The 14,139-nt window shown below is 40.9% G+C and overlaps 1 protein-coding gene across 1 annotated transcript in view; it reads left to right on the top strand.

The window, feature by feature from the left end:
- Nucleotides 1-10,346: 10,346 nt before the first annotated feature.
- The window catches only part of CCDC172 (coiled-coil domain containing 172), a 38,352-nt gene continuing 34,559 nt past the window's right edge, over nucleotides 10,347-14,139 (top strand). Inside the window, exons 1-2 of the mRNA XM_045853723.1 lie at nucleotides 10,347-10,425; nucleotides 10,639-10,724. Coding sequence (XP_045709679.1) covers nucleotides 10,347-10,425; nucleotides 10,639-10,724 — 165 coding nt within the window. The remainder of the gene's footprint in view (nucleotides 10,426-10,638; nucleotides 10,725-14,139) is intronic.

Consider the following 14,139-nt stretch of genomic DNA (forward strand, 5'->3'; position numbering starts at 1 on the left):
CGCCCACCCCACTTCCCATCTCTGTGGAGCCCCCTCCTCACAGGCACATTCCCTTGAGGATGGCATCAATGCCCAAAACAGAAAAGGTAGCAGAGCGGGCCCGTGGCCAGTAACTGCATCCCTCAAGCTTGGACATCAAGCAGCAAGAATTCATCATACCCTGCCTGTGTGCTCAGCATTCTGCTCGCCACTGTGGGGAATTCAGGGAGTCAGGAGAGGCCGCTCCCCACTCTCCTGCAGACTGCAGAAACTGCAGAGCGATTACAAACTCAAGTTGCGTTTTCCAGGATTGTCAGAGCTGAGCCTCCCCTGGGTACAGAGGATATTGTTTCATTTGAGGAAGAGGACAAATGTGTCATTGCCGTTTAGAGGAAAGAGGAAGATGTCAGAACATGGGCTTCCCCAGTTCTACTCTGATTAGAAGACCTGGAAATCAAATCATTTCCATAGTTGTAGGCTGCTGGTAAGCTGAGGGACGTATTACCAAATTACCTGTGCAGCAATTGAAGTGTATTTTCCAAGGTGGGAGAGTGTGGGGGGGGGGGGGCGACCGCTATATTTTATCAGTATTTGTTCCTATCAGAACTCCTCACAGTGAAAGAGAAAATAAGATGGCAGCTGCATTGAGCTGGGATAGCATCTTGTTTCTATGACAACAGTGTCTGCTCTGCTCCCAGGCTCCATCTGGCATTTTCAGGCCTAACAGCCAGGTAGCATCTAAATGCTTCGTGGGGGGAAAAAGGCATCGATGGAGGTTCTTGCGCTCCGACACAAATGAACACAGCACCTTCTGCCCTTTCTAAGAAAAACAGTGAGTTACTTCCCCAGCAACAGCGTGTTATGAAGACAGACCACACAGTGCAGAGAACATGCTCGCCTCTGTTTTATGGGCTAAACCAGCACAACAAGCACATAAATAAAGAGAGCTGTTGGGGCTGATGGGGGCCTTGTCCTAAAGGCAATCTAAGGAGGCTCCCCTGGGGTGACCCTCCCCTTCCTTGCTGTTCTCCTTCCCCGTCCTGCTTTGCGGGGCTGTGTGTGCTTTAGGAAATATGGATGAAGCAGCTCCTACCCAACCTTCCCTTTAGGTTTTATCCTTGCTGATTACTGGTAGCTCTGCAGAATTTATGACAAGCTGAATTTCAGTCGTCCTCCACGGGCACTCGCTCACAGAAGAGTGTGCTTTTAAAATAGCACAATATGACACCATCGGTTTTCACCTTCCCCTTACCCCCTCTTTGAACACAATGTAGGGAGAGCCCTTCCTCTTTCATCCTTGATAACACCGGCATTAAGAAGATAACATCTTCACAAAGATACAATTAATCTAAAATATGATGCAGGGTGATTTCACAGCTAGGTTGTCATGCAATATTTGGGACAGACTTGTATGAAACAATTATTCATTGTTTATCTGACATTCAGATTTAACTGGGCATCCTGTATTTTTGTTTGCTAAGTCTGGCAACCCTATTTATAGACAAAAATATAGGCCTTCCCAATGCAGCCGGTCACTTAGACTTTGATACGGTATATTGAAAGGTCAGTACTTTGAATTGAGTATCGATTTCCAGCATTTTCCGGTTATTAAAAGGAACATTTAAATGTTTATTGTTTACGCCAGAAACTGATGTTTACATCAAACCTTTGCCTACATTCATCTTTCCCTTCGGGCAACACAGAGTCAGAGGCACCTGCTCCGTGCCTGGCACCGTTCCAGGAGCTGGGAGTCAGGGGCGCGCAAGACCACCAGGGGCTCCCTCACGGACCCGACATTCTGCTGTGGCTCCTGGATTTCATTTCAGGATGTTTGCGTACGAGCACTTTCATACACAAAGACCCACCCAATATGGTCCTGTCCTCCAAGAGCAGATAAACTGTCCTAGGTTAGTTGTCCCTTACCCATCTTCAAATTTCCCCAAACCTCATCAACCAATCCCAAGTAGTTTCACAGGCATCAAGTCACAGCGCTAATCCGAATGGGCATTTTTCACTTCCTTTGTCCTTCGGTATCCCAGATTAGGAGACAACTGACCCTGAGAGATTTGGACATTACCTGGTGCCACTCCGCCATCAGTTTCTGAAATCACCTTGTGCCCTCGCTGGGACCACTCAAGGGTCCTTGCTCTGTCCTCTTCCCCTCCTGAGCCCTCACTGGAGATTTGGACACGAGTGATATTTACCTTCCTTCTCTCTTCCCGACTCCTTCTCAGTGAGGGCTTTTATTACTAATTGTTTGTTTGTTTCAATTTACTAACTGAACTTTTCATCTGTAAGCATTGAGTAGTATTTTTCCCCTATAGCCTATTTTCTCTTTTATTTTACTCTGCCTCTCCTAACCTCATTCAAAAATAAGTAAAATATGGGGAAGAGAGAGTCAGTGACTTGCTCAAGGTCACATAGCTAATTATCAACCCTACTGAGCCCTGGACCTGGGTCCACACCCTCCATCTCTATCCAGGGATGTGGAATCACTTCTCCACCAAGGAACCAGTGCTCAGCGGTCATCTTCTTATTCTTAAAATGCAAGCATTCCCCTACAGAACTGTCTTATGGCCTTCCACTACATTTGGAATAAAATCTGAACCCCTTGCCTTGCCTTCAAGGCCCTGCAGGATTGGGCCCTGACCCTTTCACCAACCCCATCTGTGCAAGGAACCCACTGGCTTCCTCTCCGTCCTTCCGAGGCCGGTTCTGTCCACCCCGAGGGACTTGGTGGAAGCATAAATTTGTTGTTCACACTGTGGCAGCTCTCTGCCCCACGCTGTTAGATTTTACACCGACGCCAAGTCCATGTGTGTTGAATTAATGCATGTGTTTGCTTCTCGTTCCCCCAGTAGGCTCCACGAGCACAGAGGGCTCATTCATCTTGTTCATTGTTGTGGCAGAACCCGGGACACAGTAGCTCTTCAGTGTTTACTTAGTGAATCACGCTCGGGGTCATTCCTCAGGGCCTCATCCTCAAGTCCTGCCACCGCTCTCGAGGCGCTGAAGTCCTAGTCCGCCTTGTAAACCATCGAGACAGGCAACCAATCAGAGGCTGGGAATGAATAAAAGAAAGACGAGCGGTCTGGTCACTTATATAAAACAGCGTAGCTGAGGCCTAAGGGAAATGGAAACAAACTTCCTGACCTCTGCAGTGTTCAGCTTACACTGGGACTCGGGAGATTTGAATCCCTTTACTTCTAGATGAGAGTATCACGTCTCGTCTACAGCTACAGCCTTCTGGACTGAAGCATCCTATTTTATGAATAATAGCACCTGGAAGTTAGAGAAAAGACACCACAAAAGAAAACGACAGCGTTTAAAATACAACAGTTACCAAAATCAAATCATCTTTAGGACATTCCTTTGACAAGTTCTCTTCGGTTTTACTAGTTTCTTCTCAGAGAATGACCATGGATCTTTTTTTATGAGTGTTGGGATCCCACGTGCATGATCCTTGCGCTCCTTCGCTGGGGGATATGGCGTGAGAAAGCGCGGGATCTCAGCAGTGCTAACACCTCGAAAAAGGCAACGGCCAAGCTAGCCTATCCAAGGGTTTAGGGACCCTTTGATAATCCTGCATGGATTTGTACAACCCTGCATGTACACATTCCACAAGCAGAATAATGAGGTGTAACAGGCACAGACTTAGGAGACTGCCAAATTTCAAATGATGATGTATGTGTACAACTCGAGCAATCCTAGTGTTTTGCAACATTTCCTTATTTGTTTTCAGATATTTACATTTCTTTCACTCTCTTTATTTATCCCCTTAAATTTTATTCCAAAACTTATGATTACCTGTGGAATAATCAGTTTATGCCCTATTTGAAATGTTTCTTAGTGAGCTCTTTTACTTAAATGCTAATTAATTGTTTTCTTCAACCATCTTACAGATTCTCCACATTCTATTATCAACACACCTGCAATGTCGGATAAAAGATAAAGTTTATGAGCCATGTAAACTACGATGCAACATTCTGAATTGTCTATGGCATTGTGAAGGGAAAATAATGGCAGTGTCTGAATTTTATAATATAATACTATTGTACTAAGGCTGCTAAAGTCATTTTAAACATTGGAAGCATAAAGTAGTTTTATCTTGATAAATGAGCAATATTTTAAGTTGTTTTAAGAATAAATAGGATTTATGGTTTACTCTACCTATACACATATATGTCCATGTGCAAATTAAATATTTTTCCAACTTCCCAGAGTCACTGTGACTAACTCATAGATGGTAATAGAAATATTAAAATTTATCCCAGAGTTCCAAATAATCGCTGTGACTAATTCACTCAGGTGAGTAAAATCTTCATAGAAATTTCTTCATAGAAATATATTAATCACTGATTTAAATTCGGACCCATTCCACAACTGAAGAGTTAATTATTTACTAAGTAACCAAGTACTTATTAGGTAGACAAGGAATATATTAATGACTAAAACATGGAAATGGTAAGAAAAAACCTTACATTTCTCTTTTAATTCTTTCTATATAATCCTAAACCATTTACATTTATTGTCATGGAAACGCCAACTGGATACAATGAAATTGCAAGCCCCTTATTTTCTTCACCTCTGTAATTGCAAATTTTTCTTGCTGTACTTATAGTGTATACCCAATAAGTAGTTACTAAGTAAGTGAACAGATGATGCAAGATAGCGAACAGTGGTTTCCAAGTTTTGTTTGCTGGGGCTCACAGGCTAATCTCTTGGGTAGGGTGCCTGAGCAGCCTTCCTGGGCCCTAGGCTGCCTTCTGAGCTCTGACATGTGGGAATCCAAGTTCACAGGCTGTGCTGCACCTTTTCTTCTTCCAAAGATTTTGATGTTTAATCACTCCTGACATGTTAATGAAATTTTTTTATGCAATGTATTTCACAACCAAAAAAAGTTTGGTTTTCTTAATAAGGAACCAAGAATTGACAACACAAAGAAGATCTTTTATTGGAGCAGAAGGAACTAGGAAGGAATTCTAGACCTAGCTCAGGCGTTAGTTGCCTGTGCAATGCTGGGGAAATCCATCAACCTCCACGGCCTCAGTGTTAACATCCATAAAATAAAAAGATTGTCAAAATGTTTTCCAAAGTCCATTAAATGACTAAAAAGACTTTGAGTATAATAGAAACAAGGAAGTCATCAAAAATTTTTTAAAATCTTAACTATTTCCCACAAATTAACTTTTAAGAATTGTTAGATGGGTTGAGTTGCATCCCCAAAAAGATAGGTAGAAGTCCCAACCCACAGGGAGCTCAGAATGTGACCTTATTTGGGAACAGGGCCATTACAGTTGTAGTTAGCTAAGATAAGGTCACAGGGGAATAGGATGGGCCCTTTAACTCGTATACCTGGTGTCCTAATAAGGAGAGGAAACGAGACAAAGAGGCGGAGACACACAGAGAGAACTCCGAGGGACCAGGGAGGCAGAGTGGGTGCATCTGAAGGCCAAAGAACAAAGATCACAAGCAACAACCGGAAGCTACAAAGAGGCAAAGCACAGGTTCTTTGTCTGGAGTCCGGAAGGAACTATCCCCAGGGACACCTTGATTTGATTTCAAACTTTGGATCTCCACCACTGTGAGAGAATAAGTTTTTGTTATTCTAAATCACTCTGTTGTGGTACTTTATGGTAGTAGCCCTAGGAAACTAATATAAATATTAAGAAACAGAAATGATACTTTGCATGCAAATTTTACTTTTATTTTTACATGTTAGATGTGTAACTGGTTAAATAAACACTTATATCAAGGTATGACCCATTCTCAATTATTCTTCCTTAGATCACATTTAAATTTAATATATTATAGATGCATTATACTACTAACCCACATCCTAGAAGTCTGAAAATATCTTCAGAAAATATTAATTTGTTGCTGATAAGCATTTGTTAGGAAATGTATCTGCCTTAAAATGAAACAGAAGTGCTGAAATAGTCTCATTTTGTCCAGCCTCTCGTTTTGTAGGCAGTAAATGAAGCGGTTTAGGGTTTGCCTTGATAGGTGATCAGGGTTCAAATCCTGATTCTGCTATGTGACCTTGGACAAGTAACTTAGCTCTCTCGCCTCGGTTCTCCACGTGGAAATAGTAAAAGCATTTATCTCACAGGGTTGTTGGGTTGATTAACAGGCTCTTTAGTGTTTCTAACCTACCGCCACAGACAGACTGCAAGAAGCAACTCTGACATGCCATCCACCTGCTAGAAAACATTGCATGTTCCTCCATCAGATACAAGAAAATGTTGGACAACGTCCAAAAGCTGGATCCATCAAACTTTCTGCTTTCCTTCTCCCATAATCATTTCTATTGAATTCCCACCCTCCTTGAAAATCCAGCTCATATTTTACCCACTACTGAGAAGATTTCCCAAACACCTACATCAGACTTACCATTCTCCCTCTAACATATTCCCATAGCACAAGGGTGAGACTCTTATACATATCCTGCCTAAGAATTATGAGTGCCACTGTGTCCCATATGATAGGTTATGACGTTCAGGAGGGCAGGGCCTGTGCCTTTCAATGCTGTATCCCCCACAGTACCTAACAAAGATTTTACACTTAGTAGCTGCTCAATAAGTGGTTGTTAAACTTGGTTGAACCCACATTTTTTTGGCAGATGCCATAAGCAAAACATAAGATAAATAAATTATTTTTCTTCTTTCCATTGCAATATATATGCCCTGGGCTAGTGGGTATCTGCAAGCCTGCTTTAGAGTTTAGGGAAGTCATCCATCTAAGAAAGGAGAGGTAATGCATTTTAAATCACAAGAGCAGTATAGCCTTATATAAGGCCTTCTAGCAAAGCAATTATTGATGGCTCAATAACCCAGGTGCTGGTGTGATTATGAACACAAGTCTGAGGTTTAGAGATAATGAGCGATCCTAACTTTTATACTCCATAGGTATGCAACTCAATAAAACACGCACAGATGGAAAGTTTAGATCTGAGAATCATACGTGGGTATCATAATGCAAATAATTGGCTTTCTGTCTACAGAACATCTGTTGAAACATCTGAAAGTAGTTGTTTATATTGCTGCCAAAATGCTGAAGAAATCTAATAATTCTCCAATGAGGTTAGAAATATCTGGGGGAAAAATATTTTTTATGTAGTTCTGTTTTTATTAAATCTCATTGTTATTTCTTTAACATGGCATGTAGGAGATGCTCAATAATATTTGTTGAATGAGTAGCAGAGACTCATTAAACAGTTGTTGAATGAATCATTTCTCTTTTTTTAGATTTACAAGATTCATTTTCAGAAAATAGTATGCTCTAGTTTTACAATGTCATATAACATTTTTATTTGGCATAAATTCAAGTAATGCTACTCTTGCTCTGAGGTATATCTATAAGGAAAAATGTATTACTAAAGCTAGATATAGAATAGCAGTATTTTTTTCATTTTTATTGAATGTATTGGAGTGACACTGATTAACAAAATTATACAGGTTTCAGGTGCGCAATTCTACAACACATCATCTGTCCACTGTATTCTGTTTTTACCAGCCCAAGTCTCCATCCATCACCTTTTATCCTCCCTATATATCTTTTTTTAAAGATTTTATTTATTTATTTTTAGAGAGGGAAGGGAGGGAGAAAGAGAGAGAGAGAGAGAAACATCAATGTGTGGTTGCTGGGCCTGTGGCCCACAACCCAGGCATGTACCCTGACTGGGAATCGAACCTGCAACACTTTGGTTCACAGCCCGCGCTTAATCCACTGAGCTACGCCAGCCAGGGAGCCTCCCCATATATCTTACTATGTTACTTCTACTCATTATTATGAGACACTTTTAAAATTCGAATTGTGGAATTGCACAATCACATTTGCTTTCACAAATAAAGCAAAACATCCTGCTAATGTCTATAGTTGCGGTTCCTCAAAAAAAAAAAGACTCAAATTTAGGATTTAAAGGCACCGAAATATTCCAGGATTTGAAGAAGATGAAGCCATTTCTCCCAATAACCTCTTCCCAGAACTTCCAGCAGCTCTCTCTCCCTTACTCCTGGGTGAGTGAGACAACTGGGCTCCTTTCAGGCTGGCCAGCTTGCACTCTGCCAAGTTCAGTACAGAAAGAGCATGTTAAATAATGAATGTGAGTTTGAGGGCAACTAATAAAATTAGAATGGTAAAGAACAGCATGCTTCTGAAAACCAGCCTCTTTATGAGGACGCTCCCTGTGCAAGTCCATGGGAACTAACTCTGAAAGGAGTGATACTAATTAGTCATAAATTTATCTTCGGGAAGCCCTGTCCTTTGGCGGCTGCCGTGGCATAGCCTCTGAATGAGTGCTCAAAGAAAATGGCTTAAACCGAAATTTCAGCTTTGTTTTTCATCCTCGAACAGATAAAACAGTTAAATTTATTTCAGTATTTCACACAGGGATCTATGTGCTAGGGGATTATAAAGTTGTAAAAAAGGGTATTTATGAAGAGTTTTCAATGAAATGCTAACATGCTTCTGATATGTCAGAGGAAAAAAGACCAGAATCCAAAATTCAATGTATGAGCTCTGATCCCAGATTTCTTGATTTCAGAGCTTGCTCTGCCATGTACTAGATATGCAAATTTGGCAAGATGCTTACTTGTTCTGTGCCTCAGTGTCCTCATCTATACCATGAAAATAATAATAAAAAAATAATTGCAAGAGGATAGTGTCCAGAATAGTGCCTGACAAACTTACTCAATAAAGAATAATAATTATTATTACTCATTCACAGTATTTTCAATTCTATAAAGGAAAAAAATGCAAGATGAGGAGGATTACCTGGAAGGCAAGGACGAACATGTTATTACTGTTGGCTTCTACATGATGTTCGTGGGCAATTCTTTTCTACTTCATTCCACTTTGCAGTGTGTATTCTTCCAAAGTGTAAAAATTAAGTTTTATGCATTCATGGCTTGGAAGTGAAGTTGGAAATTTGGAATAGGTTAAAAGTTATAACCGATTGTACTATAGCATTATGAAATATTAATTAAGTCTATTATACAGATGATGTGCCAGAAATTACATTTAGCTTGTTTTACTTAATTCTAAATATATTCTAAGTAGAAATTACTTTTTCAAGTTTAGCCAATGTCAGTTTAACATTCAAGAGTAAAGTCATGTGTTTATTATACTCTTAATATTTTGACCTACTAAAATTAAAAATATTTTATTTTTTAATTTAAAAATTCTCATTCAAAAGTCCCAAAGGTGCCTTTCATGTGTAATCTTTAATTAGCAACCACTTTGGTCTCTGACACATATTGCGCAGATATTGAAGTGTTAATATTACTGCAGCTTGATTACAAAGGGCGATGAGTAATTTTAAAGCAGACACAAAAAGATATGCCCTGATTACAAAGGAATGATTAAGGCAGAATGTCAGACATTGCTCATTTACAGCAGTCTTTGCCACATTCAAAGGCTAAGACTTTGCAAAAGTTTATATTTAGAAACACGGATACTTGGTCCTTTTCATACTGGGTGTTTCTGCCTTGGAGATAGGTCACCCCAAGCCCAAGTAAAGGCCTAAGAAGCCTCGGGCGGGGGGCCGCAGGGTCACAGCAAAACACCTGCACGCAGAATGGGTCAAAGGGGCCACCGTAGCCTCCGTCCCGTCTGGCCTGGCAGAGCGGAGGTCACAGCCTTCGGGAAGGTCTCACACATTAATAGCATAGTTAGCAAATCCACATTCTGCTGAGAGTCCGAGCACGTTGAGAACCTTGTCTCTCCTAAGAAAGGGGGCTGAGAGGTAAAGGCGGAGGCCAGGAAGGGCTGCTGCCCAGATGGCTGGGAAGCCGACGCCCGGGGTCTCTCCCCCTTTTAAGGATTATTTTATTCTCTTATGAGAAAAAAGGGGAGAGAGAGAAACGTCAAAGATCGCTTTTCTCCTGCCTGCGCCCCTACTGGGGATCGAACCGGCTACGGACGCGTGTGCCCTGACCCGGGATCCGGAGTGGAACCGGAGACCTTTCGGTTACCGACTAGACTCCAACCGACCGGCCACACCGGCCGGGTCTGGGGCCTCCATGTTGCCCCCCCGGCGGAAAAGAGAACAAGGGAAGGGACCCAGGCCTGATCCGGGCGGCGCTGTGCTCGGCGGGGGAAGAGGCACCGTTTGAGGCTGGTGTCCCACGTGGAACGAGGGCAGATAGAGGGGAAACCCGGTCTGTTCTGCAACTGAGGGACCCCCAGGTCTCTCGCTGCCGGGTGTGGGCACTGTCGGTGCTGTGGGCAGGGGCCCTGGAGCTGGAGGCCGATGTGGGAACAGCCCTAAAACAATCCTTCTTCTTTATTGTGCTTTCCAGGATCCTCACACCCGGCTATAAAATATTTAAGTGGGAGGAAAAAAGGATCCGGGAGCCAGGGCCGAGATGAGTTTGGAATCCTTGTTTCAGCATATCATCTTCTCTGAGCATCGGGCCGAGGAGAGTCGCCGCTTGATGCGAGAAGGTCCGTGGGGCCCTCGGCACTGTGCGTGGGGCCTCTGTCTTCTGCAGGTGGGGGCTTGGAGAGGGAGGAAGTCCCCAAAGCAAAGGCCAGGGCCCTTAGTGGAGGCTGCTTTCCGCGTGGAGGGAAAGACAGCTGAAAGGTGCCTTAGCCCGGGCTGCAGAAGTGGGGACTTGAGAAAGATTGATGTGCTTAACGATGTAATTTGTCTTCCAGTCAGGTCGGAAATAAACAGATGTCGTGAAAAAATTAAGAAAGCAACAGAGCAGCTGAATGAAGAGAAAATCAAGTTGGAATCTAAGGTATTGACATGGAGAGCATGCTCATTTATCACTTGAAAAAGTGTTTTAACTTGACTTTCTGAGGGTATTTTACTGTTTAACTAGTTGCGCTTCAAGTAGGAAGCAGGCTAGTAGGCTGGTTGGCCAGGTCCATGTGGCCCCGGGAACATTTAAAGTTCCGAATCCAGTGACACCTTCCCGTCTAGTGTGAATTTGTTCTAAAGAAACCAGTTTAAGTAAAAAAAAAGAATTCGTGATTCATCCTGGGGGATGGTTCAAGTTTTAAAAGAGCACGATGTCATTGGAAAAATAAATGTTCCATAAGTGGTTTGTGCGGTATTTACATTTTGAATCATAAATCATTTAGGAAGTGGACTAGGTTGATGTAACTATTGAATGTAACTTTCAGATGAGTGTCTGCCTTTTGTTTTTCACTTCTCGACCACATTTTGGACATGCTTTTCATCCAAAAGCAGGTGCTTTCCACAAACATCTCTTTTCTGCAGCATTTGTTCAGTTCTGTTGTTTTAAATAGAAGTGAGGGGATCTGGCAGTCTCCTGCAGGAGGATGTTGAAGGGTGGGTGGAATTTCCCAGAAGCAGAGCAGTGGGAGAAAAGCATTTGGGGCTGGGCAGGATGGGAGCAAAAGAGAAACATCCCGTAAGGTATATTGGGAGAGAAATCTACCAGGGCAGAGGGCTGATGTCTGGGGTGGGGGGCGGTAAACCATTGCAGGTTGTTGACTGGAGCGCTGTGTGGTAACAGTGGTTTTCAGAAGTCTCTCTGAGCCGGGGGAGGGTGGGAGCTGAGAACATCGTCCAAGTGTATTACAATGAAGGCCTTGCTATGGGCAGGAGCAGACAGTCATGCAAACATATTTATTCAACTCCTGAAGATGTATGTACTAAGCAAGCAGTGTGCAATGGGAAATCTGTTTGAGGAAGCCTGTTTTCTTAAACTATGCCGATTTTAACTTTACACTGTGAGGAATTTTCAGTTGTCTTTTTGAATAGAGTAATCACAGATCCTTTCTCCACCTGGAGAGCTTCTGCGCTTCCTTCCAAGCCTTGCTCAAGCATCACGTGGGAAGCCCTCCCTTGGGCCTCTTAGAAGAGATTTTTTATATAACATTCAGTGCACCATCTTACAATTAAACAATACATATTTGTGTTTGTGTCCTTCACTATTTTGTGAGCAATGTATCTGGAATTTTTTTCTCACCCATTTTTTATTCCCACAGCCTATACCCAATGCCTAGAACATAAAATGTTAGAATTTTAAGTGAAATAGTGAGTACTGATAATGACATAGTAGGGAGAGTCATGCTGTCTTTTAAAATAGAATTTGGAACTCTTATTTAGTGAAACCTTAGGTCCTGTTTTGCCTGTGAGTAGTAGATAAACTAGCTGCTAACAGCAGTGCTAAAAGCTGATGGGATGGGCAAAGCATTAAGAATGTCATGATGTAGCTTTCTTTTTCTTCAAAAAGAATTAAGATACTTTCAGGATGGCTAACTAGAAGCTATTAGAAATAATAGGCAAAAAATGTTCAATTAGGTAATGCATAGTGAACACTGACTGCGCACTTCCTACATACTGGGCGCTGTTGCACATGCTAACCCTGTACCGCTCTGTCAGTCCAGGTGGACTCCTGTGATTGGGCCCCATCTTTAATCCCCCTCTCAGCGAGGGGAGGAAACCAAGAGGTTAAATGACTTGTCTATATCATATAATTTAAAAACAGAACTACTGTAATGCAAGTGGGACAGCATATTTTACTAAAACAGATTTTTGAACTCAAACTTCTCTTTTTGTATTTAATAATGTATCTGAAGCTTTTGCATCTAGTTGAGGGCAATATTTTTTCAAAGGTCACTTATGTAAGTTTTTGTACAAAATGTAGTTTTCTAGGATTCATAAAGGTATTGACCTGACAGATAACAAATGTTAAAAAATAAAAGATTTACTCTTTGAATATTTCTTTGGAAAAAATTAGGTTTACTCTCTATAGTATTTTCTTTGTTAGCTAGTTTTGCTGGAAAATGGAAGTGTAATTTGTTGATATATATATACATACATAAAAAATGTTGACACAAATATTTGTACTTGAGGTAAGAGAGAGTACATCCCTAACATTGTTTAGAAACATTTGCTGAAATTACTAATTAATATAGTCTGATAAATGTGCATTGCTCTTTAATCATATATGTTCATATATGTGGGCAATAATACAGTGGTAACTTACTGATAAAATTAATATGAAGGTCATAGTCCATATAATATTATGTGATTTATAATATAGTCAACTGGTGTGTGTACATATGTGTGTATAAGGGTTTTAAAAGTGGAACCACAATTATAGTGTAAATGATTAATAGGAAGAACTGAAGAAGTAATAATAAATTGATTTCTCATTCTTTTATTCTCAGAGTTAATTATATGGCTGCCAATAACAATGAAAATGTATTTATTTGCATATTTGACTCGGCATTTATTGTCCAATTTATCAAGTAGAAGCAATATGAAGAGAAACTAGAACATAATTTGAATAGGCCAGTGCTTGATCTATTTGTACAGTGAAACATTCAGAAAATATTTTGTGCATCTACCTTGGAAGTTGTTTGTGGCAAAAAAAAAAAAATGTATTTAGGAAGCACAGTATTCACTTTTCTCCCATTCTATAAAACTCAGGTAGCATGTAATTAGAACTGGAATGATAGCATTTGCCTTTCAGGGCTCGATGAGTTCTTTAAAATATGTGGTTGCAAAAGTCTCAAATTATAGAGTATGAGTGTGTTGTGGATCGGACAGCTACAGTATGCCTGGTTAGGTTCAGTAATATGAAAACGGAAAGACAAGAACTTGCTCTGGATTTGCATTAATGCTTAACAATGCACTGAAGCTTCTGAGTGCCAGGGAGAGGTTCTGCAGTGTTATGCCAGAGCAACCCAAACTCCAGGACTCACAGAATATTGGTCGTTTCTTTGAAGCGCCTATAAAAGTTGTTTATGTTTTAAAAAATAGTCTAGAGTTAAAATTGGGCTATTTAATCTTTATAAAAATACATATAAAGCCTAATATAGTACCATGTTCCCTGCAGAGGAAGTAGATGGAGGAAAGTCTGAGGCGATTTTGTCTGTTTTTTTCTTCTCCCAGTCTTGACTTATTGCGTAGATATCATAACAATAATAAAATTTCATGAGCTATTAAAGTAAAATTGTATTGACATAAACAAGTAAGTTAAGGTGATTTCTTTTACTGCCTTCTTTAAAATGTACCCATTCCTTTTTTTTTAATCGATAAAAGTTAGGATCCCCATCAGAACTGCGGGCAATGTAACATCCATGAGTACTCTACTACCTAATTGGGGAAAAAACCAAATCACAAATTATTATCATTTATAATATTGAGATGGAGTTTTGTAATTACTGTATTTT

This window comes from Phyllostomus hastatus, unplaced genomic scaffold (assembly GCF_019186645.2).
Source record: "Phyllostomus hastatus isolate PE091 unplaced genomic scaffold, TTU_PhHast_1.1 phas_scaffold_1066, whole genome shotgun sequence".
In the NCBI taxonomy this organism is placed as follows: Eukaryota; Metazoa; Chordata; class Mammalia; order Chiroptera; family Phyllostomidae; genus Phyllostomus; species Phyllostomus hastatus.